Source organism: Loxodonta africana, chromosome 19 (assembly GCF_030014295.1).
Source record: "Loxodonta africana isolate mLoxAfr1 chromosome 19, mLoxAfr1.hap2, whole genome shotgun sequence".
NCBI classification, from domain to species: domain Eukaryota; kingdom Metazoa; phylum Chordata; class Mammalia; order Proboscidea; family Elephantidae; genus Loxodonta; species Loxodonta africana.
The window spans coordinates 15,055,655-15,082,669 of record NC_087360.1 but is presented as its reverse complement, the minus strand read 5'-3'; the positions used below and the strand labels follow the sequence as shown (position 1 = coordinate 15,082,669).

The 27,015-nt window shown below is 46.0% G+C and overlaps 1 protein-coding gene across 1 annotated transcript in view; it reads left to right on the top strand.

Moving 5' to 3' along the window:
- KSR2 (kinase suppressor of ras 2) overlaps window positions 1-27,015 on the top strand; it is a 407,276-nt gene that overhangs the window by 361,736 nt on the left and 18,525 nt on the right. Inside the window, exons 15-16 of the mRNA XM_023559458.2 lie at window positions 22,075-22,171; window positions 23,715-23,848. Of these exons, the coding sequence (XP_023415226.1) occupies window positions 22,075-22,171; window positions 23,715-23,848 (231 nt within the window). The remainder of the gene's footprint in view (window positions 1-22,074; window positions 22,172-23,714; window positions 23,849-27,015) is intronic.

Below are 27,015 nucleotides of genomic sequence, written 5' to 3'. Positions count from 1 at the left end.
CCAAAGGATCCCGATTTAATTGATCTGGACTGGGCCCCTGGACATCATTTTTTAGATGATGTGAATGTGGAACCAGGGCTTCAATACCCTGAACTGTTCACAGAAGAGCCATGCTAACCCCCATGGCAGCTTCAGGGGAACACAGTGACAGGGACTCTGGAATTCTGCAGACTCTGGTGTAGCTTCATTTCTGTCACCTCCCAGCTACTATCTTCATTCCCCAAAAAGGGGAGAGCATATTTTCATTCTCAGGGTTATTGAAAAGAGTAAACGTGATAGGAACACAGGTAAAGTGTATTTCCTTGGTGCCTAAAACGTAATTGGGACTTAATAATTGATCGCTGACCTCACCGTTGTTACTTCCACAGCTGGGTGGGTTGGCCCGTGAAATCCCAGGTGCAAGTGGCTTTTGAGGTTCCCAGGGACAAAATTCAGGGGCAGTAATTTCCAAATAGCAGCAGAGGCTGGAGTGATAGTTCTTACTAGAAGTAAGAGTGGGAATGATAACAGTAAGGACCATGGTTGTTGTTAGTTGCCATCGAGTCGGCCTTGACTCATGGTAGTCTTATTATCGAGCCACTCATCTGTCAGTTTGTTGTACTGTGTGATCCTGGAAGCTATGTCACTGGTACTTCAGTGTTTCACATACCAGCAGGGTCACCCATGGGGGACAGGTTTCAATGGAGCTTCCAGACTAAAACAGGCTAAGAAGCGAGGATGGTAAGACTTCATCTCATGTACTTTGGACATGTTGTCAGGAGGAACCAGTCCCTGCAGAAGGACATCATGCTTGGTAAAGTGCAGGGTCAGCAAAAAAGAAGAAGACCCTCAACGAAATGGATTGACACAGTGTCTGCAACAATGGGCTCAAACATAGCAACGACTGTGAGGATGGCGCAGGACCTAGCAGTGTTTCATTCTTTTGTTCGTAGGGTTTCTCTGAGTCGAAGCTGACCGGATGGCATCTAACAACAACAACAACCTTATCAAAACGACATGTTGCCCAGTCTTGTGCCATCTTCGTAATCACTGATATGTTTGAGTCCATCGTTGTGGCTGTTGTCTCAGTCCACCTCATTGAGGGTTTTCCTCGTTTGTGTTGGCCCTCTACTTTACCAAATATGATGTCCTTTCCTAGTGATTGATATTTCCTGATGCTGTGTAAGCAAACTGAAGTCTTGCCATCCTCACTTCTAAGGAACATTCTGGTTGTATTTCTTCTAAGACTGATTTGTTCATTTTTTTTGGCAGTCCGTAGTATATTCAATATTCTTTGCCAGCACCCCAATTTGAACACATCGATTCTTCTTCTGTGTTCTTTTTCACTATCCAGCTTTCACATGCGTATGAGGCGATTGAAAAGACCATGGCTTGGGTCAGGTGCACTTCAGTCATCAAAGCGACGTCTTTGCTTTTTAAAACTTTAAAGAGGTCTTTTGCAGCAGATTTGCTCAATGCAATGTATTGTTTGATTTCTTGGTTGCTGCTTTCATGAACTTTGACTGTTGATCCAACTAGAATACAGTTATGTCATTGACAGCTTCAGTGAAACCCTATGTATAAACAACACTAAGAATAGTTAAAAATTTACTAAGTGATTTCTGTGTACCAGGGCCACTGATAAATCCTTGACTTGAATGATTTTGGGTGATCTTACAGGAACCCCCTTGAGGTGGGTATGACTGTCATTCCCATTTTCCAGATGAAGGACTTCCCAGGGCATCCAGGGAGGAGATGGTAAGACCGAGAATGGAGCATCACAGTCAGACCTCAGAGCCTTTGCGCTGTGAGTTGGGAAGGAGGCGGTTATTGATCCTCAAAGTTCCATCCTAAGGAGCCCTGGTGGTACAGTGGTTAAGCACTTGACTGCTAACATAAAGGTTGGAGGTCTGAGCCCACCTAGGGACTCCATGGGAAAAAGACCTAGCAATCTGCTTTCTTAAAGATTACAGCCAAGAAAACCCATATGAGAGAGTTATACTCTGTCACATGGGGTTGCTGTGAGTTAGAATCAATTTGACTGCACCTAATAACAACGTCAACAAGCCCTCTCCTGGGTGGTCAGTTATATGCCTGGAATCTTTTAGGTTTGCTAAAGCAAAGAAACCATCCTCACACTTCTGTCTTCTCAAGAGAACCTAGACCTGGATTCCAGCCTGGGCTCCCCTGCGTAGTACCTGGGTAAGCTCAGGAAGTCACTTCCCCTCTCTGAGCCTCTGTTCCCTCCCCTGTGAAATGGCAATAATGAGAATACCTACCTCGCAGGGTTAAGAGGAGAATTGAAGGTGATGATGGAAAGTAACAGACTTAGAGCAGTACCTATTTGATGACTGCTAAGTAAAAGGCAGTGATAATGTTAGCCACTACTTAGCTGTGTGTCCTTGGGCAAGTTACTTACCCTCTCTGTGCCTCACTTTTCTCATCTGTAAGATGGGGATAACATAGCACCCACTCTGTCGGGCTATCATTGAGGATTAAAGGGTGTAAAATATGCAGACTGCTTAGAATAATGCAATTATTGTTGTTATCATCATTATTATAGTCCTTCATTTGCTTATTTTGATTTTTCTCTCTCTGCTGAAACATAAGCTCCATGAGGGCAAGGGCGTTGCTCTGTTTACCACTCTATTACCTGGAATGCTACCTGGTACCATAGCGGGTGCCTAATAAATATTTGTTGAATGAATGAATGGATATTAGCTGCCTGGTGGTGCACAGCTCTTGCTACGTGCTGGAATTTGGCTGCTCCACTACGGCGAGGATCTCTGTTGACTTTGGCGTACCGCGAAGTAACTCAGCCCTGGCTGAGACTTTGCCCACCTTGTCTTTCTGTCTTTCTTAAGACAGAGTGGCCTTGCCCCATCCTTCAGAAGAGGCACCAGTTGCCTGAATCCCACACGTCACTTCCAGACATGTAATTTGGCAGTTATTTTTCCCCTGAGTTGAGGCTCTGTATGAAGACTGTAAATCTTTTGGAACATCTAATTGGGCCTCCTAAGTGCCCAAGAGGAATAACTGCCTCATGGCCCCCTGCAGCTATGTCAGGTTCCCTTCTCCCTGGGCACGAGGGGACAAGTGGTAGGCAGGAGCCGGATCACAAAGGGCAAGGGTTTCATTCAGCTTATAAGCTGTTTAAGGATTTTTATTGAGGTGGGGGGTAACATGGTGCTCTTTTTGAGTTACAGAGATCCTTCTAGCTGCTGTGCAGAGGTCAGATTGGAGGGAGGGAGCAGGGAAGTGGGAAGACCATTGAGGAGGCCAATGGAGTTCATCATAAGAGAAGGACTTAGAACTTTCTGATAGCAGTCGCTTGTCTCCTTTGAGCCCCCAAGTACCCAATGACATTGGGATGATATCTCAATAAGTCTCTGGCCGATGCTTTCCTTCTGCCTTCTTTACTCATCTGCTAGAAACCCTCTCCACCAGCTGCCTGCCCCCCCAGGCAGCACACTCTGCTCCCTCCTCCGTGGTCACACTTGTGTTTGTGGCCTGTATTGGACATCATTCTCATATAACTGCCTCCTCCATTAGACGGGAAGTTCCCAGAGGTCCCGGACTGTCTTGTTGAGCTGTGTGACCCCAAAGCCTAGCACTGAGCCTAGGACCCAGGAGGCTGTCACTCAGGGGTGGTGTATGAATTCATGCCTTTGACCTCTTAAAGGGAGAAAGGAAATTAACATTTGTTACTATTGTTGTTGTCCTTCTTATTATTGGCTGCATTTTCATTAGCACTCTTTATGAGCCAGGTACAACAGTAATCACTTACAGTGTATTATCTAATTTAATTTCAGGACAGTGAGATAGGTTCATTAAACCCAGTTTACGGATGGAAAAAACTGAGGCTCAAAAAGATAACGTACCGTGGTAAAGCCAGGATTCACACCTGCTTATCTCCTTGGTGACTCAGGAGGGTGGTATGGTGGCCCACATTTTGCGGATGAAGAAACAGGCTCAGAGGGGTCAACTCACTTGCCTGTGGTACTCAGCCAGGAAGTGCCTGAGCCTGTGTGTTACTCTAAAGCCCCTGGGCCCGCCCCTGGGCCTCTCCTGGCTTCCACCCTTGGGGGAGAAAAACCCCAGGTCTGCTTCTCCATTTTCCTTCTGGAAGGGCCCCAGGTTGGCCTCCCTTCTCCCATCCCTGGTGTGTTGTCTTTGCAGCTGCACCGGGAGGCAACAGTCAGGCTTGTAGATGGCGCAGGGCTGTTCTGACACCAAGAGGAAGGTATTTCTGAACCTCTGGGGCAAACACATGCTCACATGCATGTGCCAAACCTGCATGGAAATCACAACCTCAGATTGACAACTCAGAAAAAACAATATCAACATTTGCTAAATGAGAAAAGAGGTGATATTGACTGAGGAGAGCAATGTCATTTTCAGGCTGCCAAAAAGAGTGTTAACATATAACATGGAAAACTAATAAAATCTATATTCTCATTCTTCAGGCTGCCTAGCTGAAATAATTTATGAAATCGCACCTGAGAGCCTTGACATTTAGCTCCCAATTTTGATCAAGATGGTGTTTTGTTGGCCCATACTGGTGACATGCGTGTTGACTTTGAAGGTTTCTTCCCAGTTATAGACATTCAAAACCTGTGTCCCCAATCAAACATTTTCAGAAATGGCTTTGTTAATAATTCATATACCTGTTCACTGATCTGTCCATTCATTGACCCATCCATCCAACATAACCAGTAGATACTAGTTTATACTAGTAGGTTATCCAACATACTAGTAGGTACTAGGTACTAGGAACTACCGTGCTGTATAAGACAGGCCTGTCCTCGAAAGCCTCACAGCCATGGGGGAGGTAGACAGGAAATTCAGCAATGATTACACATGTTAAAAAAAAAAAAAAAAAAATCCATTGCCATCAAGTTGATTCTGACTCATAGTGACCCTATTGGACAGAGTAGAACTGCCCCGTAGAGTTTCCAAGGACCGCCTAGTGGATTCGAACTAGTCAACCTTTTGGTTAGCAGCCGTAGCACTTAACCACTATGCTACTAGGGTTTCCTATACCATGTAAGAGGTGTTGAAACAGAGGTATGCAGAGTTGTGAAGGGAATTCAGAAGAAAGGACTCTAAGAGGTGACATGGGCTATTTCCTGAGGAACAAGACAATTTCGAAGAAATAAGAAATGCAGAAAAGATGTTCTCGGTGGAGGGGACAGCATATGCAAAGGCAAGAAGGTAGGAGAAAGAAGCTGTCACATCTCGAAAGGTACAAATAGTTCAGTTGAGTTGGACCAAATGGTGCCAACTGGGGGGTACACAGTGGAGCACTAAAAGGTAAGGTAGCTCAACCTTCGTGGATGAGTGATAGTAATAAGAATGGATAGTTACTGAGCCTGTCTCTGCTTCCTAGTGCTGCTGTAACACAAATAGCCTAAGCGGATGGCTCTAAAGAACATAAATTTATTTTCTCATAGTCTTGGAGGCTGAAATTCCAAATCAGGGTCTCAGAGCTGTGTCAGTTCCTTCCATGTCAGTCACCCAGGGCGTGCTTTGGTTCCTTGGCTTATAGATGACTCTCACGTGACGTCTGTCTTCCTCCCGTGTGTGTCTCTGTGTGTCTTCTGCTCTTTTTATAACTCCGAAGTGATAAGGTTTGACCTAATTAACCTCCTCAGGTATCGCCTAATTAACATAACAAAGAAAACACCTATTTCCAAACAGGGTCATATTTGCAGGTATAGGAGTTAGAATTTTAACACATATTTTCAAGGGATACAATTCAATTCCGTTAACAGAGGCTTACTGTGAGCCAGACTGCGTGTTGAGGATGTTATGTATACTCTGTGTCATCAAATGCTCACAGCCATCGTGAGAGGTGAATATGATTATTTGTCCCCATTCTACAGATGAGGCTGCATAAAGTTTTGTTACTTGCCAGGTCTCCACGGGTGAAAGCAACAGAAACGCAGCTCAGCTTGAGCAGGACGTTGGGTCCATCTGATGAAAAACACAAGGCCATAGAACCAAAATGTCTGAATTCTGGTCATGGGAGGAGGAAGCAGCATCTACCACATTCTGGCTCCAAAGTTTGGGTTAAACCCTGAGCATCATTTCTTCACTGTACAGTGAGGTCTAACTACACCCATCCCTGGGTGGCTGAAATGATGTGATAGTTTCCATACTGGTGGAGAGGACAGCATGGGAACTGACTCAGCTCTGGTCCTGAGCTGTGTAGAGTGTGTGGTCTGGCTAGTCCTAGCTCTTCTTGACTTCTCTTCCTTCTTGGCTCCAGGCCCAGGCACCCCTTCCCACCAATCTCTCCAGAGAATCCCAGAGCCCATGAGCCTTGGGTGTCGAAGTGGCTGGGTCTTTGCTTGTTAAGATCCCTACATCTTTACCCTCAAAGCTTTGTAGATAGAAGATAGAGCACCTACGGGATTTGTGGAGGCCTGAGAGGGCAAGATTACACAGGGCGAACATTAAGAGGAGTCTCTTTTGGTACCCTGGAGTTAAGAGCTTAAAGGGAAAAAGAACCCCAGATGAACTTGAGTGCCGATTTTTGCCCATCTCTGAGAAATTGGCACAAACTTATATTTTGTTCCTGTACCTTCTAAATTAGGTTTTGGGGAATGACAGGACTTTCAATTGATACAGATTACCAAGGTGAGGCTTGGTGACTAATGGAAATATTCATAATAGGATTATATAGCGTTTTCATCTTTCCCATAAAGATGCAGCATTGTCACATGACAACCTTTCGGGGCACGAAACTTGTGTTTTTAATCTCCATGGACATTTATTTTCTGTTTTTGGACGATTGAGCAATGAGGGTACATCCCCGGGGTGACTTGCTTTCTATCCGTGAGAAGCAGGAGAAAGCTATTAACAAAAACATGAAATTGAATCTCACCAAGCACAGATTCCCATTCGCCTCTTTTTCTTTAAAATCTCGGTGCTTCCCAGCTATGCAGAAATGGAGGTGTCTGTGGGCATTTGGAAAAGAACCACCCTTCTTTAGCCCCAAGGAAAACACGGCTGCCATCCCAGAGACTTTGGTTCCCTGGAGATATTTATTGCAGAAGGCTGACCCCAACCTCAGTATCTTTCTTTTATTTATTTTGCTCTTGTCCCTTTCTCTCTCCATTCTCTCCTCCCAGCCTCGCTCTCCTTGTATTTTGAGGTCCACCAATTAATCATAATACCCACTGCTGTCAATTCGGTTCCAACTAGTAACGATCCTATAGGACAGAGGAGAACTGCCCCACAGGGTTTCCAAGGCTGTATGTCTTTATGGAAGCAGATTGCCACATCTTTCTCCTGTGGAGCAGCTGGTAGTTTCAAACCACCAACCTTTTGGTTAGGAGCCAAGCTCTTTACCCACTGCACCTCCAGGGCTTCTTATTAACCATAATAAAACCAAAACACCCATTGTCGTCAAATCAATTCCAACTCATAGCGACCCTACAGGACAGGGTAGAGTTGCCCCATAGGATTTCCAAGGAGCAGCTGATGGATTTGAGCTGCCAGCCTTTTGGTTAGTAGCTGTTTTTAAACACTGCCGTACCAGGGCTTCTGTATTAACCATAATAATAATAATAATAATAATAATAATCCATAATAGCCGCTATTTACTGAGTGCTTTCTGTGTTCCAGGCACGAATCTCTTTGTATGTTGTTTTAGTCAAGATTGTTGTTTACTGACGTTGAGTCAGCCCCCAACTTGTGGAAATTCCATGCATAATGGAATGAAACATTGCCCCGTCCTGCGCCATTCCCATGATTGGTCACAGATCAGAACGTTGTGATCCACAGGGTTTTAATTGGCAGATTTTTTTAAGTAGATCACCAGACGTTTCTTCCTAGTCTGTTCTAATGTATAAGCTCCACTGAAACCTGATCAGTATCCTAGCAACACACAAACCTCTACTGACCTGTAAGTGGTGACCATGCTTGAGGTGCATTGGCCGGGAATCAAACCTGGGTCTCTCACATGGAAGGTGAGAATTCTGCCAGTGAACCACCACTGTCCCCTACAGTCAGGATAGGATAGTGGCCCATGACACAATAACAAATAATTGAAATCTCTCTGGGTTTCCAGAAACTTTATTTTTCACCCACATAAAGTCCATTATAGGTTGGGCAGTCTTCCAGGGCAACTGTCTTACATGCAGTTACTTAGAGACCCAGGCTATTCCAATTTCGTGGCTCTTCCATGTCATCCTGGAGCCTCTGTAATCACAGTAGCTCAAAAGAGGAGAGACTGGAGATCCGGCAATGGGGTTTTCACTACCTCAGCCATGACGTGACAGGCATCACTTTTCATTGGCCAGAACTAGCCACATGATCTTGCATAACTACAAGGAGCCTGGGAAGTGTAGTCTCTCCTGTGTCTACCAGAGAGCAAAATGGAGCAAGACTTGGTGAACCAGGACATTGCCTTCACCATGCAAGAGTTTTCTGATTTAATCCTCCCAGACCTGTGAGATAGATGCCAGTTTGTCCACTTTATTTTAAGCAACTTACCTACAGTGTCATAGATAAAGAATATCAGGACTGGGTCTGGAACCCAGCTCTAACTCCTGATTCTAACCTCTTAACTGCTTGGTGCTACTGGTAAGTTCTCTCTTCTCTCCACTCTCTTTTCTACTTCTCCTTCTACGGAGAATGGTTCTTGGGCGTAATGAAATGGTAGTTCATTTCCCTCCCGATGTTCACGCCAGTAATCTTGCCCACCTAGGCCTCATTAAGTCTCCTAGCTTCTCTAGCTTCTGTCTAAAAAGCTTCAGAGGGCAAAGAACATAAGTGTTCTTTGTTGTTAGGTCGGTGGAGACACGGGTTGTAGAAACAAAAGGAAATTCCTTCCCTGATGGACAAAGCTGTGGAATTAGTTTTCTTTCCCCGAATTCTTATGCCAGGGCTCCTCAGTAAATGCAACAGGAAGAAGTGAGTTGGGATTTTTGTGAACTTCGAGTTTTCGGACAAAGAATTGATTTTCTTATTGGAGCATTTCAAGGCCTAGGAAATGTAGACCCAATGTGCTTTTGGGTGGTGAGAGAGGCTTTTACCAGTTCTGCAGGTGGCAACGCTCTCCCCAACTGCAGTCACAGGATACCCCACCCCTAAAACACATACATACGGACAGGCACAGATGTGCACGTAAATGCAGAGAAGACACATACATATACGCACGTGGCTGCACGACATAAACATGCAAGCACACACGTACCTACATTCATGCATGTATACGTGCACACAAGTGCACACGTGTATATACACATGTACATATGCGCATTACACACAGAAAGAGAAGCACAATCTGTACCCATAGAAACAAGAATTCACACGTGTGCACATACACACATACAGATCCCCATGCCCAGACATGTGTCACACCTGTGGCTGTTGACCCAGGTATAGCGATCCTGTGTGTGGTGGCAGTGGGTCAGGTAATTCCTGCCCCCCACCCCAGCCCCCAGTGGCCCTGTCTAAGCCAGTGGCCCATAGAGAAAGCATTCTAAAGAAGTTTGGGATTTGCTTCACTTAGATGAACATTTCTCCAGTTAATTTAGTGCCCAGGGACTGCCTGAGGAGGCTTCATTATGGCACAGTACAGGGGTTTGGGCAGGAAGTCAGGTGGGTGGACAAGGCAGAAGAATGAAACGCATGTAAGTTGTATGTCAGAAACCCTGGTGGCGTAGTGGTTAAGTGCTATGGCGGCTAACCAAAGGGTCAGCAGTTCGAATCCTCCAGGCGCTCTTTGGAAACTCTATGGGGCAGTTCTATTCTGTCCTATAGGGTTGCTATGAGTCAGAATTGACTCGACGGCACTGAGTTTGGTTTTTTGGGTTTTTTTAAGTTGTATGTCATGGATTTGACATGTGCTTCCATGTTTGAGTCATGGCCATTGCTGGGGCCTACTTGGGCACATCCGGTGGTCCTCACTGGAGCCTCTCTCCTGACTAGACATGCTGTGAGTAGCTCAGGCTGTCTCCACTGCTCTGTAACACAGGCTTGCAGATAGGCTCCCAGGCTGCATTTCCACTGGCCCCTGTTCTCTTGTCTTCTTACTTATTAGCCTAACTCAGTCCCAGGCAGAGTCTTGCCCCAGCACCTGTAACACTTGGCTGCACTTCCTTGTGTGCTACCTATCCCACCAGACCTAGTATCCCCACGCCTCACACAGTTCCTGGCAGAGTAGGGAGTCTGTGATTGTTAGCTCAACGACACTTGCTTGGATGGATAAATGGTTGACTTGTTGGATGAATGGTCCAGTGTGTTAATGAATGATTGAATGGCTCAGTGAACTAATGAATGGGTGAATGGCTCCATGAATGAGTGAATGGTTGGTTGAATGAATGAATGAATGAGTGAGCAAGTGAACAAATGGCAAACCTATCTGGCCCCTGACCCCATACAGTTACTGATGCAGAGGAGGGTGGTCGGAAGTTGTCAAATTCCTTTTCGTTCTAGCAACCCAATTTCTATTGGCCCCACACCAATTTTTTAGAGTATAAGGCAACAAAAACTTTCAGTAAAGGGCCAGATAGTAAATATTTTCAGCTTTGCCATGAGGTCTTCATCAAGGACTACTCAACTCTGCCACTGTAATGCCAGGCGGCCTTAGGCAATATGCCAACAAGTGGGTGTGGTTGTGTTCCAATCAAACTTTATTTATGGACACTGACACATTTTAATTTCATATAATTTTTACATGCACAAAATAATCGTTTAATTTTTGTTTTCAGCCATTTAAAGGTGTAAAAACCATTCTTAGCTCATGGGCCAGGAAAAAAACACACACTGGACTAGATGTAGCCCCTGGGCCATAGTTTGCCAACCCTTGTCTTAGAAGCTTGGCTCTGGTACGTCTGGTTGTCCACACTTCTTCAGAGGGCTCACTGAAAATTCCTGCCCTGGAGAAATAAGGACAATGGGCTGGTTGGGTCCATGCTGGGGGTGCCAGGCACAGGAGACCTTCCCAGAAAAGGGAGCAGCAGTGGAAGGGCTGGGGCTTTGGGCAAACTGTACCCAAATCCCGCCACCACATCCTTGTTGAAAAGAATCCTGGGCAAGTTATTTATCCTTCCTGAGCAGTTGCTTTCCCACTGGAAAAACAACCAATTGCCATCAAGTTGACTCTGAGTCATGGTGACCCCATGTATGTCAGAGTAGAACTGGGCTTCATAGAGTTTTCGGTGGCTGATTTTTCAGAAGTAGATCACCAGGCCTTTCTTCCAAGGTGCCTTTGGGTAGCCTCGAACCTCCATCCTTTCGGCTGAGCATGTTAACAATTTGCACCACCCAGGGGGACTGGGGCACGTGAGCAGAAAGGATACAGCCATCCTTAGGGGTTATGCGTGCTCCCCGCCTCTGCCTGCCCCTTCTCCTCTGACTAGCCACACAGTTATTTTTAAAAATACAATAGTAAACTCTGTCTTCCTCACTAGGATTTGAACATTTCCTGGGGGAGAGCATTGTTGGGGGTTTCAAGTAAACAGGAAGCACTTACCATGTGTCCAGAATGTGCAAAAAACAAAGGGAGCAAAAATGCCTTCTGCCTTCAGAGTAACGGCAGAGTCTCCAAAGCAAAGCCGAGCCCTTTGGGCCAGGAATTAGATTCAGGCAATACTTTCTCATTTCAGTTTTCACCAGTTCAGTATTTTCCAGACCATCTTACAGAATAAACATACTTGTCCGGTTTCATTTCAGTCTGACCCAGAGCGGCTTTTTTCTTTCTTTCTTCCTGTTCTTTCTTTTTACAGAAGTAACATGTGTTTATTGGAGCAAAATGAGAAAACAGAGATAAGCGGCAAGAACAATTGTAACGCTCCTAGTTCCACCACCTAGAGACACGCTTGCTGACCCCTTGGGGTCTGTTCCTCTCTGTAGACTTTTAACACATATAAATTCGGTGGCATATGTATACATTTTTAAAACATTAATGCAGTTTACTGTTTAGTTTTTTAAAAAGTAGTTCTGGTCAGCAAACAGGAAGAACTCCTCGTGTTTTGATATCCATTCCTGGAGGGTCCCTGGCCCATTTGTTCTTTTGTTCCCCATGGTACCTTGTGCAAGAAAGAGGCTGAAAGCACCATTGCTAAGTTGATCTGAGTTTGGCTCATGGTCTGTTTCATGTCTGAAGACAGCAGGTGAAGACCTACCTGCCTTGGCACAGAGTGCAGTCTTCCCCAGATGGTCAGTGGGGCTCTCACCTGTCCATCCGTCCGTCCGTCCATCCATCCATCCATCCATCCTTCATTCATTCACTTACTCATTCCATGTAAGACCCTCTCAGTCTGGCCATCTTCAGCCTGCCCGGCTTGTCTCTGGGTGGGCACCTGGGAATTCCCATACAAAAGCAGCAAACATGTTGTGTGCAAACATGGCCTGCCCTGAATTCAGGGGTAGAAGGAAAGGCCTAGTGTTGGCAAGGGGTCTCAGCTGAGCTCAATGGACAGATGAGGGTATGCAGAGGTCAGAGGTTTCTAGTCAGGCTCAGCCAGCCCCTCGTTTGCTACATCAGTTTCCCAAAGGATCTTATGAAATAATGGAAAGATGTGAAGATCTGAGACCTCAACTCAAATCTTGGCCTTGCCACAAACGTACTCTTCCCCATAAAGCACTGGGACCCTGGACAGGTTGTTAAACCTTCCTGCACATGGGTTTTCTCATTTGTAAAACAGTGCCTCCCTGTTCCAGGATTGGGAGAAGTTCTCCGTTTAGTGCTTTGTCTGAGAAAGCTCTGTAGATGGAGACCATAATCTTACCTCCTTTAATCTCCAAGCAGTGCTAAATAGTGCTGAATACCAGTTAGCAGTTGGTATGGAGTCAGCTCCCCACTCATGGTGGCTCCCTGTGTATCAGAATAGAACTGTCCTCTGTAGGATTTTCAGTGGTTGATTTTTTAGAAGTAGATTGCCAGGCCTTTCTTCCGGAGTACCTCTGGATGGGTTTGAACCATCAGCCTTTCTGTTAGTAACTGAGGGCTTAACTGTTTGCACAACCCAGGGACTCTGACATACATGAGGTCGCCGTGAGTCAGAAAATACTCAACGGCAACTGGTTATGTCCAGTAAAGCTCATATTTGGTGGGGGTGGGGGCGGCGGGGAGGAGGGAGGATGTGCATGGATTAAGGACCAGGTATGTCTTGCATGTCAGCCCAAGTCCCCAGAAGCAAGGAGTCACCAATGAGGGAGCAAGAGCAACCCAGGGCCCAGTCCTTGAAGGGCCCCAAGCACTCCCTCCTCGCCTCTTTTTTTTTTTTTTTAAATAATATTATGTTTTTGGTGAAAGTTTATACAGTAAGTTAGGTTCCTATTTGGCAAGAAACCCTGGTGGCGTAGTGGTTAAGTGCTATGGCTGCTAACCAAAGGGTCAGCAGTTCAAATCTGCCGGGCACTCCTTGGAAACTCTGTGGGGCAGTCCTACTCTGTCCTATAGAGTTGCTATGAGTCAGAATCGACTCGAAGGCACTGGGTTTTTTTGGGATACAAATTGTTCAGTGACATTAGTTACATTTTTCACAATGTGTCAGCGTTCTCTTTTAATTGCGTTGTGGTTGTTCCATTTCCAGTGTTCTAGTTTCCTGCCCCATTATCTTCTCATCTTTGCTGTAGAGTAATTGTTGACCTTTTGGTCTCAGGTGGGTGGCTTTTTAATAGAGCACTGTGCTTATAGGTAATATCCTTTATTTGATGTGGCACTCTGTTATTTCACTAAAAGGTGCCCTTAGGGGATAGTTTCCATTCAAGGTTTAAAGAGTATCTCAGGGCAGTAGTGTCAGGGAGTCCTCTGGTCTCAACTAGTCCAATAAGCCTGGCCTTTTTTAAGAATTTGAGTTCTTTTCTACATTTTTCTCCTATTTTGTCTGGGACCATCTATTGCGACCTCGGTTAGAAAGGTCAGTAGTGGTAGCCGGGCATCATCTAGTTCTTCTGGTCTCCGGGTAGATGAGGCCATGACTTGTGTAGGCTCTTAGCCCTGTAGACTTGTTTCTTCTCTGAGACTTTGGCTTCCTTCTTACTTTCTTGCACCTGGTGAGTAGAGACCAATAGTTTTATCTTAGGTGGCCACTCACAAGCTTTTAAGACCTCAGACACTACTCACTTCACTAGGAAGCAGAACATGAATTCTGTGAACTGTATTATGCCAATTGACTCAGTTGTCCCATGAGAGTAAGGTCCTGAGCCTTCAAACCTAGAAAGCCAATCTCTAAAGGTGTTTGGTTATGTCTGAGAAGTATCTGTAATTGTGTCTTCTGTGAATGTATGTGTCAGCACGCACATATCTGTACTTACACGTCCATGTAGGTACTTCTGTCTGTGCACACAGATGCCTCCTGTCTTCTTGACATGGCGAAATCAGATTCAGCTATGAAGGGAAGAAGACAGAATGAGTCTAGACTTCTTTTCCCTCTCCGTTTCTGTGAGCTTCACAGCAGTATCAAAGGCTGGAGGAGGGCAGGGATGGTGGGCATTAGCAAACGCCAAGCTCTCCCCTCCCTACACTCCTGCTTTGCATATTTTAATGACTGGTGAGCCACTGTCATCTTTCTTGTCTGGCTGGGACTCAAGCCTTCTGCAACCCCTTACTTAATGTAACTCTATAACTCTTCATTTCCTGGACATACTCTGGGTTAGGCAGGTGGCAAACAGCTGGCATTTCTCACTTGCTTGCTGGCATTTCCCGTTTTTATATGAAGCTAACCTGGCATTTTTTATTATAAAGCCCCCGAGTCCTGAGGCTTAATATCTTCGGTGTTAGATTCATGAACGGCTTGGATGTTGGCGATTGCCGGCGGCTGAATTTGATGGAGCACACAGCTTGTCGCTTGAAACGTGGTTTATTTGCTAAAAGGAGGGGCTGGGGGAGTGGATTTGAGGACAATTAAGTGGATTTTGAGTTTGGAGAAGCGGGGAATGCGCTTTAGAAGCAAGTGAGCAGCCAAGGGGTTGTAAATCCCTTCTGACTGCCTGAATGTTTTTTAAAATAACAGCTGACTTTGAAACCAGCTGCCTTCAGAGCTCGCATTAGGCAGAGCCGGGGACCGTTTCCATCCAGCTGTTTCTTTTGTTTGGAGGGAAGACACTTGAGGCATGCAGCCCCTGGGAGAGACTCTTCGAAGTCCAGCCATGGAGGCCTTTTCTAAGTTACTCAAGCAACCCCAGGGCCTTTGCACTGGCTGGTGCCTCAGCCCAGAACTGTCTTCCCCAGATTTTCACATGGCTTGCTTCTTTCTTCGTTCAGTTCTCACTGTAAAGGTCACCACCCTAGCTAAAGAAACACCCACTCTCTGCCTCGTAGAAGTTCTCATTTATTTGCTTGCTTACTGATTTATTGACTGCCTTCTCTGTGAGAGTTGGCCGCACGAGATTAAGGATCGGGTCTGTCTAGCTCCTTACTGTATCTCCTGTGCCCAGAACACTCTCAGGCACACGGTGCCACTCACTGAGTGGATTTGGATCATCTCTGGGCCTCAGTTTCTCCATCTGTAAAATGAGAGGTTGGCTTTGAGCAGTGGTTCTCAGAGCAGGTCCCTGGGCCAGCTGCACAAGGATCACCTGAGAAACTTGTTAGAAATGCAGGTTCTCAGGCCTCACCCAAATCAGACTTCTGGGGATGGGGCCCAGCATTCCATGTTCTAACAAGCCTTCCAGGTGATTCTGATGCAGACTCAAGTTTGTGAACCTGTGGCCAAGCTTCAGCACCGATGGGGTCTGGGCGGGTGGTGTAAATGCATCAAGCAGGCTAGGTGCAGTGCATTACAGAGTGGTGAGGACTGTGGCAAAGGAGACCCACGTGCCCTGTCTAGGAGCGTGCAAAGTTAAGGTTAATTGACTCATAATGGAAGCCAAATCAAGCCTGTCTGAGGGCCTGATATCCTTTCTATTAGCTTCCTGGACTGCCATAACAAAGTACCATAAACTGAGTGGCATAAGACAACAGAAAATCTATTCTTTCATCTCTGGAGGCCAGGGTCATGCTCCTTCCAGTGGTTCTAGGGGAGGGTCTTTCTTTGCCTCTTCTAGCTTCTGGCAGCCCCAGGCATTCTTTGTCTTGTGGCAGCAAAATTCTAATCTCTGCTTCGTCTTCATGTGGCCGTCTTCCTCTGTGATGTGTCTCCATATGGCGTTGTCCTTTGTGTGTCTGTCTGTGTTTCATCTCCTCCTTGGGCAAGGACAGACATTGGTCATATTGGATTACAACTACAGAGACCCTATTTCCAAATAGTATCACATTCACAGGTATCGGAGGTTAAGCCTTCAACTGATCTTCGTGGGGGACACGGTTCAAACCATAGCATTTCCCTGTCCCTAATGGACCATTTTCCCCCCTCAGTCCGGCCACCTCTAGAGCTCCTTGTTGTTGTTAGGTGCTGTTGAGTTGATTTTGACCCCATGTGACAGAGTATAACTGTCCTATAGGGTTTTCTAAGTTATAATCTTTATGGGAGCAGATTGCCAGGCCTTTGGGTGGGTTTGGCCAGCAACCTCTCAGTTAGCAGCTGAGCGCTTAACCATTGCACCACCAGGGCTCCCTTGAGCGCCTTCCAAAAACCAAAAACCAAACTCATTGCCCTTGAGTCAATTTTGACTCATAGCAACCCTATAGGACAGCGTAGAACTGCCCCCATAGGGTTTCCAAAGCTGTAATCTTTACAGAAGCAGACTGCCACATCTGTCTCCCGTGGAGTGCCTGGTGGGTTTCAACTGCCAACACTGTGTCACCAAGGCTCCTTAGAGCTCCAAATATAAGCCAATGGTACATAAGCAAAGAACAGTGAAGACACGGCCCCCTGAGATGTTGTCCCTGTTTAGTTGGTTGTGACATGTGGTGAGGACCTTACTCCCTGGAATACAGGAAGAGGAGGTTCGCCCAAGGCCATGTGAGATAGCCCATGGCGCTTGCCGTCTATTCAAGCACGTCTTCAGGACCTGTTTTTGTGTTGGGATGTAGTGGTAAAATATACAGACCTGGTTCCTGCCTGTCTTCACAGAGCTTAGGGGCTGGGAGAGGAGATGCCCTCTAATTGAAGACTCCAGCCATCACATATGTAATTACAATCATGATGAGCACTGAGGATGGAGTCCACAGTGCTGTGGGGACCTATGGGGGCAAATCCTAGGCGAAAAGTTGGGTAGGCTTTTGAGAAGAAGTGGGGAGAGTGTTGCAGGCCAAGGAAACAGCATGAGCAAAGGGCTTGAGGTAGGCAGTGTAGCTAGAGCTGAGTGAGTAAAGGGAAGAGTGCAACAAAAAGAGGGTGGAGCAGCCTTCAGGGGCCAGATGGCCAGGGCCTTGTAGGCTGTGCAGGAGTTGGGTGTCTATCCATAGGGCAGTGGGGAGCCATTGAACAGTGTTAGCGGTAGAGTAACATGGTCAGCTTGGCAATTTGACATGGTCACTTGGTGAGCTGGGTGGGGAATGAATAGTCAGTCAGACTGGAGAGTGTTATTATTAGCGATGATACTATCTCCATATTATTCCAGTGTTCAGAGTACATGTTACAGTTACATGCTGGGCCAAATACTTCACTTGGATGATTTTGTTTCAACCTCACACCCACCCTGTGAGGCAGTACTTACTTCTCTACTGTATTAGTTTCTTCTTGCTGCTGCAACAAACTACCATACATTTTATGGCTTGAAACAGCACGAATACATTATCTGACACATCTAGAGGTCATAAGTCCAAAATGGGTCTAATGAGCTAAAATTAACAGGTTGGCAGAGCTACATTCCCTTTGGAGGCTCTAGGGAACAATCCATTCCCTTGCCTTTCCCGGTTTCTAGAGGCTGCCTACACCCCTTGGCTCGTGTCCTCTTTCTCCGTCTTCAAAGGCATCAACAATGGATTGACTCAGTCTTCCTATTATCACATCTCTCCAACCTCCTCTTCTGGAGTCAGACCTCCCTCTGCCTCTCTCTTTTGCCTGCTTCTTCACTTTCAAGAACTGTGTGATGATATCCAGCCCTCTCGGATAATCAGGGATAACATCCCCACCTCAGGCACCTTAGTTGTATCTGCAAAGTCCCTTTTGCCATGTAAGGTGGTATATTTACAGGTTCTGGGGATTAGGACGTGGATATCTTTGGGGGCAATTCTGCAGGCAAAATGGAGAATTCTTGTTCTTGCCCCTGGTCCTGGAGGGACATGATCTTTGCTGCTGAAAGATATACCAAGGGGTGTGTGTGTATGTGTGTGTGTGCACATACCACCCTGGAAGTTACAGAGCTATGAAATACATCCTTGGGCACCAAAACGCCCTCTGCTGACCTCCAGATTGACTTCGATACTGAGGACCGCAGCCCTCATTAATCTTCATTGCTGTAGGTGATGGTGGTAGTGACATTACAGCTGCTATTTACTGGGGGACCGTGATGTGCCAGGCACTCAGAGTCTCAGTGAAAGATGCTAGGTGAGAGGTTGGGGAGGCTTTTGAGAAGAAGTGGGGAGAGACAACACATGCGGGTTAAGAGCGTAAGCTCCAGAGCCAGGCTGCCTGGGCTTAAATCCCAGGTGTGCCTTGAATAATCTGGGGCAAGTTATTTATCTTTCTGAGACTCAGTTTCCTCCTCTGTAAAATGGAGTTACTACTGTATTTCATCCAATCTAAAATGCCATCAACTGGAATATGCTTTGTGTATTTTATGGACTATAAAGAAAGAACAAAACGCTGCCAATTAAACGTTGACCTAACAATGAGTGCACGACATGTTCTGATTTTAGAAGTGTTGAAATGTGAGGAAATATGCATCTTAGAATCAATGGAATCCAGCCTAATATTCAGCCCGTGGGGCTCTTGTCCATAGGGTAATGCCCGGCACTTACGAAGTGCTCAGTACACATCGGCTTTTATTTTTCCTACTATCCCTGTTTCCCAGTAAATAGTAGCTCCAAGGAGCCCCGGTAACACAAAGGTTAAGTGCTCGGCTGCTAACTGGAAGGTCAGCGGTTCAAACCCACCAGCCACTCCGTGGGAGAAAGTTGTGGCAGTCAGCTTCTGTCCCTATTGGGAAGTTCTACTCTGTCCTGTAGGGTCTTCATGAATCAGAATCGACTCGAAGGCAGTGAGTAATGTCACTGAATATGTACATCTCTTTAACCAGCCTCCATATCAGGAAACAGATATCACAGCCCCCGAGTCCTTCTCGTACTTCTTCCAGCCCCTCCCCACCAAAGAGTCACCACTATGCTGACTTCTGGCACACAGACTAGTTTTGTCAACTCCTGTACTTTATGTATATAAATGGAATCATTTTATTTGTGGCCTTGTGTGTCTGGCTTCTTTTGCTCAACACTGTGTATAAGGTTCTTCCATGTTTTTTGTGGTTAGCAGTAGTTTGATCATTATTGTACAATATGAATGTATTGTTATATGGTTGTATCACAGTTTATCATTTTTTTTTAATTGGTTCTGGTTTGAGGCTATTCTGAACAGGCTGTAGTAACATCCTAGTATGTATCTTCAGGTGAATATGAGGATACATGTCTGTTGGGTATATACCTAGAGGAGGAATTACTGGTCATGGGTTATTTGTATATTTGGCTTTAGTAGATGGGCAAAGAGTCCCTGGGTGATGTAAACAGTTAATGCACTTGCCTGCTAACCCAAAGGTTGGAGGTTCGAGTCTACCCAGAGGCAACTCAGAATAAAAGTCTGGCAGTCTACTTCCAAAAAATCAACCGTTAATAACTCTGAGGAGCGCAGTTGTATTCTGACATGCGTGGGGTCGCCATGAGTCAGAATCAACTCGACGGCAACTAGTTTCTGTCTTCCAAAATGGTATTACCAATTTATCCTCCCACCAATCAGAGTCGGTTTGTCCCACAACTCCAGACGTTGTAGGGTAGTGAGAGAAGCAAGGCTTTAGCAGCTGTTGCTGGAAAGGAGGGTGTAAGGAGAGAAAGAAGGTGAACGATGGAAATTGGAAGCTTGCAACTTGGATGCCATTACTCTGAGCAGGAGACTCTGGGAGCCTTGAGGCCTGTTGTGATTATTTTCTCTGCTGTCTGCAGTGGCGATGGTATTTTCTGGGCTCTGGCTTCTAATGAGTGTAGGTAGCTGATCAAGAGTGAGGTATCCAGGGGAGGAAATCCGCCCACGGTCTCCACCATCTCAAACACTTAAATGTCAGTATGGTTTAATTGGCTGCGCAGCCCACCCTGCTTCCACCTCTGTTCTAGCAGCCACAGCAAACACACGGCTCGGACCAGCAACAGGGGACAGCCTTGAGTCATCACGGGCGGCCTCCCGCCAGTTTACTGGGCCACTTCGGGCAGGTGAATCAGACTCCCTGTGAGTCAGCTATACCCCAGGAATCTCACCTTAAGCAGGTGAAGAAACAAATTGTAGTCAAAGATCATGGGCATTTATAGGTGGTACCTTGGTGGGCATGTGGGTGGGTGGGTGAATAGATGGGTGGATGGATAAATGGATGGATGAGTGGGTGAATGGTTGGGTGGGCAGGTGGATGATAGGTGGGTAGGTGGATGGATAGGTGGATGGATAGATAGACATTGTGTATATATAAATATACCATTTGTATATGTGCACTAGTGTGTGTGTTCATTTTATTGACCACTTACTGTTTCTCTTAATAGCCAGCATTTTATGAGTACTTACTCTGAGTTGGGTACGAATAGGTACTTTAAACACCTGATTTCATGTGATTCTCCTAACAACTCTGTGAGGCAGAGAATGGTGGCCCTATTTTACAGATAATGAAACTGAGGCTCAGAGAGGTTAACTCACCTGTCCAGGATCATACAGTCACTGAAGGACAGACCAGGATTCTAATCCACAGGGTCCCACTATAGACCCTGGTTCCCCTAACCGCCATGCTATGCTTCCCACCAGATGCCAGACACTGTACCAAGCTCTGTATCTCATTCAGTCCTAATAGTAACTTTACAAGGTAGGTATCATTAGTTCCCTTTTGTAGATGAGGAAACTGAGGCCCTGAGAAACTAAATGACCCTCACCCAAGGACACGGAGTGAGGAGTGGAGCTGGTATCAAAACTGAGATCCCTCTGACACCAGAGTTCACACTTCGACCACCAGGAAATGCGACCTCAGAAAAGTCTAGTGGTACACAACAAGGGCTTCTTAAACACGAACTGAATGAATAAAAGGTCTAGAATATTTTAACAATCAAGCCGTTGATTAAAAGAAAAAAGTTCCAGCTGTTCCTTTGATAGAGATGAAAAATTGATTTTCATAACGACATTCTTCTTTCAGCCATTATTTGATTCTATGAGCCAGATACTGTGCTGGGGGCTGAGACTGCTATGGTGAATTTAGAGTTCATCTGCTCACGCATTCATTCACTCACTCATTCACTCATTCATTCACTCACTCACTCATTTGGTGACTGTTTGTGGAGTGCCTGCTTTGTCTGTGCCAGAAATTGGACTCCATGCTGGGAAAATGAACAGATAGCATGTGGACAACTAAACAAGAAGATGTTTCTTTCACTGCGTAACGTTCCTTTTCATCCTGTCACTCATCCGAAACCACTGGTCCTCAAAATGAACTCAATGAGGCTGAAATAGTTTGAAAAACCTTCCATCTAGACAGGTGTCTGGTTTTTTTTTTTTTTTTGGTCATCTCATTGGTGTCTATGCACACCTGTCTGTAAGCCTGAATACCTCATTTGCTGATGATACTTAATATACATCAGCTGTAGCTTTGCTGGTCTTTCATGATGGTCCCGCCACACGTACACACATTGTTAACTCTTGGTGAGTGGAAGCAGCTGGCACAACTGGCTAGCAGAGCGCTGTCTGAGTGGTATCTGAGGAGCCCAGAAGTTGTTGGTTTAGGCTCAGCTTTCCACCTGTGAGAGACTGGGCTCGACCGACAGTAGTGAATCCACTTCCTGACTAGGCTAGATTCTGACATGTCCTTGGATGTCAGAAATCGGTCATGGTCCTGAGAATCCAAAAGAACCATCTCCCAGACCCACATCCCTGAACCCTCTCTGAGGTCCAGCCCCAGCTCTACGATCTTGTAGGCATAACAGTGGTGCGTCCACTCTGATTTTTTTAGTAACTGTTGTGCATTGCCCTCATCTTAACACCTACCAACCATTTATCTTGTCCTTTTGTTTTCCAGTCTCTGTAAAGGACGGACACTCTATTCTGTGGTGAGGGATGCCAAGATCGTCTTGGATGTCAACAAAACTAGACAGATTGCCCAAGAAATTGTGAAGGTACTGTAGGCTCTGGGACCTCCTTCATGATCCTCAGAAAGACCCAGTCCCCACCTAAGAATTCCCACAGAGCTCCTGTGACTGTCTGGCTTCAGACCACCAGTATAAGCTTAAAAGAAATTAGACTTGGCCTGAAAAATACCAGGCCATGTGCAAGTAAGAATTTTGTGGAAATACAACCATTAGGAGTGGTCTGCTAATACTTAGCTTCCGTTGGGTGCCTCCTCCCCATGATACTTGGATGTATGAGAGGACCAGGGGCAGGTATAAGCTGCTCAGCTCCCACGTAGGATCCCTCACCGCCATTATTATTTTTATTGTTAGCTGCTGTTGAGTTGACTCTGACTCATGGTGACCTTATGTACAGCAAAACAAAATATTGCCCAGTCCTCATTATCACCAGCATGTTCAAGTCCATTGTTAAGGCTGTTGTGCCAGTCATTTCACCAGGACTCTTCCTCTCCCTCATTGGACTACTTTACCAAACATGATGTCCTCCTCCAGCAATTGATTCCTCCCAATGACATATCCAAACCAAGCAAGTCAGTGTCCTGTTGCGATCCACAAGGTTTTCACTGGCTGTTTTTCTGAAGTAGATCACCAGGTCTTTCTTCCTCGTCTGTCTTTGTCTGGAAGCCCTGCTGAAACCTGTCCACCATGGGTGACCCTGCTGATATTTGAAATATCTGTGGCATAGCCTCCAGCATCACAGCAACACGCAAGCCACCACAGTGCAAAAAACTGACAGATGGGTGGTGGCCTTACCCCTAAAAAAAAAAAAGAACTAGCACCCTTGAACTGTGCTCCCATGAGTGCAAGCCAATCTCTGTCCATGGCTGCTGGGGAAACATCAGATTGTTGGGTGATGTCTTTGTTTAAAACAACTGGGGACATCCTGTGTTTTCTGGTGGGTGTCTCATTAGTCAGTTGTACTCAGGCTTTTATTTCCTATTGGAAGTGTTAGTACTGAGCTGCCAGAAGAAATAAAAATGTGACTACTCATAAAGGCAAAGAAAACAAATCTAGACTTCCACCCTTGAGCTAGACTTCCAATAGGCCCTTTTCCGTGTTCCTGATTATTGGTTCATGACAAACCTCTTGAGGAACTCGGTGTGCCTTCTGCAGTGATGTGGACTACGGTTAGACATAAAGAAGGAGTCCTATGGAGGAGTCATTCTTAAAAAAGGAAGTGGGGGAAGATGGTTAAAGGAATTCCTTTCCTCTGAGAACCTCCTACCAGATTTGGTCTCCACCCTTTTCCTTTTGGGGACATTTTTAGGAAACAGAAGAGCTGGCTGAAGACACCTGAGGGTGGAGGCAGATTTGTGATGTGGGGCCCCTGCCTGTTCCCACTGTCATGCTTTCTTCCAGGCCAACTTCCTTCTCTACCTCTAAGCCTTAGTGGTTGGGCCCCAGGCTCTGCAGCTGTTGAGTGCGGTGCAATGGGGTAGGCAAGATTGCTAGACAAGAAGTGTAAACTCAAGCCAGGGTGGCAGCGAGTGCTCAGGTTTCCTCTGGCCGCTACCTGTGTCCTTTCTTGCAGGGGATGGGCTACCTCCATGCCAAGGGCATCCTTCACAAGGACCTGAAGTCCAAGAACGTCTTCTACGACAATGGCAAAGTGGTCATCACAGACTTTGGGCTCTTCAGCATTTCCGGAGTGCTGCAGGCCGGCAGGTGAGAGGTGGTAGAAGGGCCCAGAGGGGTTCTTGACAGATGACGTTGATGGAGGCGAAGTTACCCCAGTGTCTCTAGAGGCCTGACTCAGTATTGGGCCTGAGGTCACTAAGCTAAGTGGCAGTCCTGCTATCTTAGTCATCTAGTGCTGCCATAATAGAGATACCACAAGTGGATGGCCTTAACAAAGAGAAATTTATTTTCTCATAGTCTAGTAGGTTACAAGTCCAAATTTAGGGCGTCAGCTCCAGGGGAAGTCTTTCTCTCTCTGTGGGCTCTGGAGGAAGGTCCTTGTCCCCAGTCTTCCCCTGCTCAAGGAGCTTCTCAGGCTCAGGGACCCTGTGTCTAAAGGATGCCCTCTGCTCCTGGTACTGCTTTCTTGGTGGTGTGAGGTCTCCAACTCTCTGTTTGCTTCCCTTTCCTTTTATCTCTTGAGAGATAAAAGGTGGTGCGGACACGATAACTATGAGCCCAAGAGACAGAAAGGGCCACATGAACCAGAGACTTACATCATCCTGAGACCAGAAGAACTAGATGGTGCCCGGCCACAACCGATGACTGCCCTGACAGGGAGCATAACAGAGAACCCCTGAGGGAGCAGGAGAATAGTGGGATGCAGACCCCAAATTCTCATAAAAAGACCAGACTTAATGGTCTGACTGAGACTAGAGGAATCCCGGCGGTCACGGTCCCCAAACCTTCTGTTGGCCCAGGACAGGAACCATTCCCGAAGACAGCTCATCAGACATGGAAGGGACTGGACAATGGGTAGGAGAGAGATGCTGATGAAGAGTGAGCTACTTGTATCAGGTGGACATTCGAGACTGTGTTGGCATCTCCTGTCTGGAGGGGAGATAGGACGGTAGAGAGGGTTAGGAACTGGCAAAATTGTCACGGAAGGAGAGACTGGAAGCGCTGACTCATTACGGGGAGAATGAGTGGGAGTATGGAGAAAGGTGTATATAAGCTTATATGTGACAGACTGACTTGATTTATAAATGTTCACTTAAAGCTCAATAAAAATTATTTAAAAAAAAAAAAAAAAAAAGGTGGTGCAGACCACACCCCAGGGAAACTCCCTTTACCTTAGATCAGGGAGGTGACCTGATTAAGAGTGGTATTACAATCCCACCCTAATCCTCTCAACATAAAATTACAATCACAAAATGGAGGACAACCATACATGGCCTAACCAAGTTGATACACACATTTTGAGGAGACATAATTCAATCCACAACACCTGCCGTGCTATTGATGGGTACCCAGGCCATGACCTGATTCCTTTTGGGGCCAGCACCTTGTTCACCTGTCTTGTTAATGGCACCTTTGAGGGTGTGTTATTGTGCACAGAGCATCCCCAAGTCTTGCGAAACCCTTGCCCTTGGGCTTAACTGGAGGGTTCTTTTCTTACCCCAAATACTCATCTAGAAGTTGAGATTACCCAAGAGCCTGTGCGCTTGTGAATTGTGAATTCATATGAATTCATTGATTTACCTCAGCCCAGGGGTTAAAAGCGAGGGCTTCAAAGTCAGACCTACGTGGGGTCTAACTTGGCTCAGGTCACTTTTTAACTTTCTGTCAGCTTCTCTGAGCTGTAGTTTCCTGGTCCGCAGGAAAATGCTGGGTAGGACGATGAGTACCTGGTAGGGTCCTTGGGAGGATGAGATAACACACTTCCAGCATCTAGCACAGCACCTGGTGACATTAAACACTCCACAAATGGTAGCTGCCGCTGAGTTGTTGTAATTATTATTGATTTGCATAGGCCTCCCCAGTATCACTCAAGAGAATCATTAACCATCGTTAAGTAATTAACTCTCCACCAACAGTTACCGTAGAGCAAGCCACACTGAACTGACTGTGAAAACAGCTCCATCCTGAACAAACAATTGGTATCTCAAAAGATCTACCCGTGACTTTTAATTAGGCGTGCATGCGCACACATACACATACACACCATACACACATACACCACACACGCCACACACATCACAGAATACATACCACACACCACACATACATCACGTAATACATAGCACACACACGCCGTGCACATACCACATATACCACACACACACACCGCATATCACACACAAACACACCACACACATCCCACAAGCATACCACGTACACACACACATACACACCACACATACATCACATGATACATACCACACATACACACTGCACATACCACACACCACACGTACCATGCACACACACCACATATCACACATAAACACACCATACATATCTCACAAACATACCGCACACACACATACACACCACACACACCACATGATACATACTACACACACCCATTACCCAGTACATATACACACCACACACACACAATACATACCACATACGCATACACATACCAACACCCACACACACCATGTACATACGCCACACACACCACATACCACGCACACACCAACATAACACACACTACACACACACATCCCACACGTGCACACCACACACTGCACACACACACACACATACACGGCACACTCTTCAAACCCCTGATTGTTTCTCTCACCACACATCTTACAGTGTATGGTGTGTGTCTCCCAAAGGGGCCCCACAGAGTCTCTCATTTTACTTCAGTTTCAGCTGCTTTGGAAATTACTGATCTCTTTGAGGTATACCCCAATATGCCCCCAAAGTGAATTTTGTTCATGCTATATTATACCTTATATTTAAGTTGGCTCATCCAAAATTTGGCAAAACTCCATCCAGCCCTTTCTGGGTGACACAGTAACGAACAGAAACTTAAGTTTCTTTGACAGATTTTACTCCACCCAAAAAGAATTGACAGCAGCCTACAAAAATCTCCCCATTACCTGAGCTAAGAACAGAAAAAAAAGAACAGAAGCAGGCAATAAATAAACAAATAGATGAGCCAGTATGGCGGTTGTATAGGAGTTACGCTGTAGAAGCTGGTCTTCCTTGGATGCCCAGTGTTTGCTGGTAGGAGGTTGCATCCTCTCCTGTTTCCCAGGGCCCCAGTCCATGAGCAGAGGATACAGTTGGTAGCCTCACTCCTGAACCCAAGTCTTTGGGTCAAGACAGCCAAGGCCCAGCAGGTGTTTTCTTTAACCTGGTTCAGAGCTCTTTAGAAATGGAAGATTCCTCTCTCTTGGTGGCTTATCCATACTCTC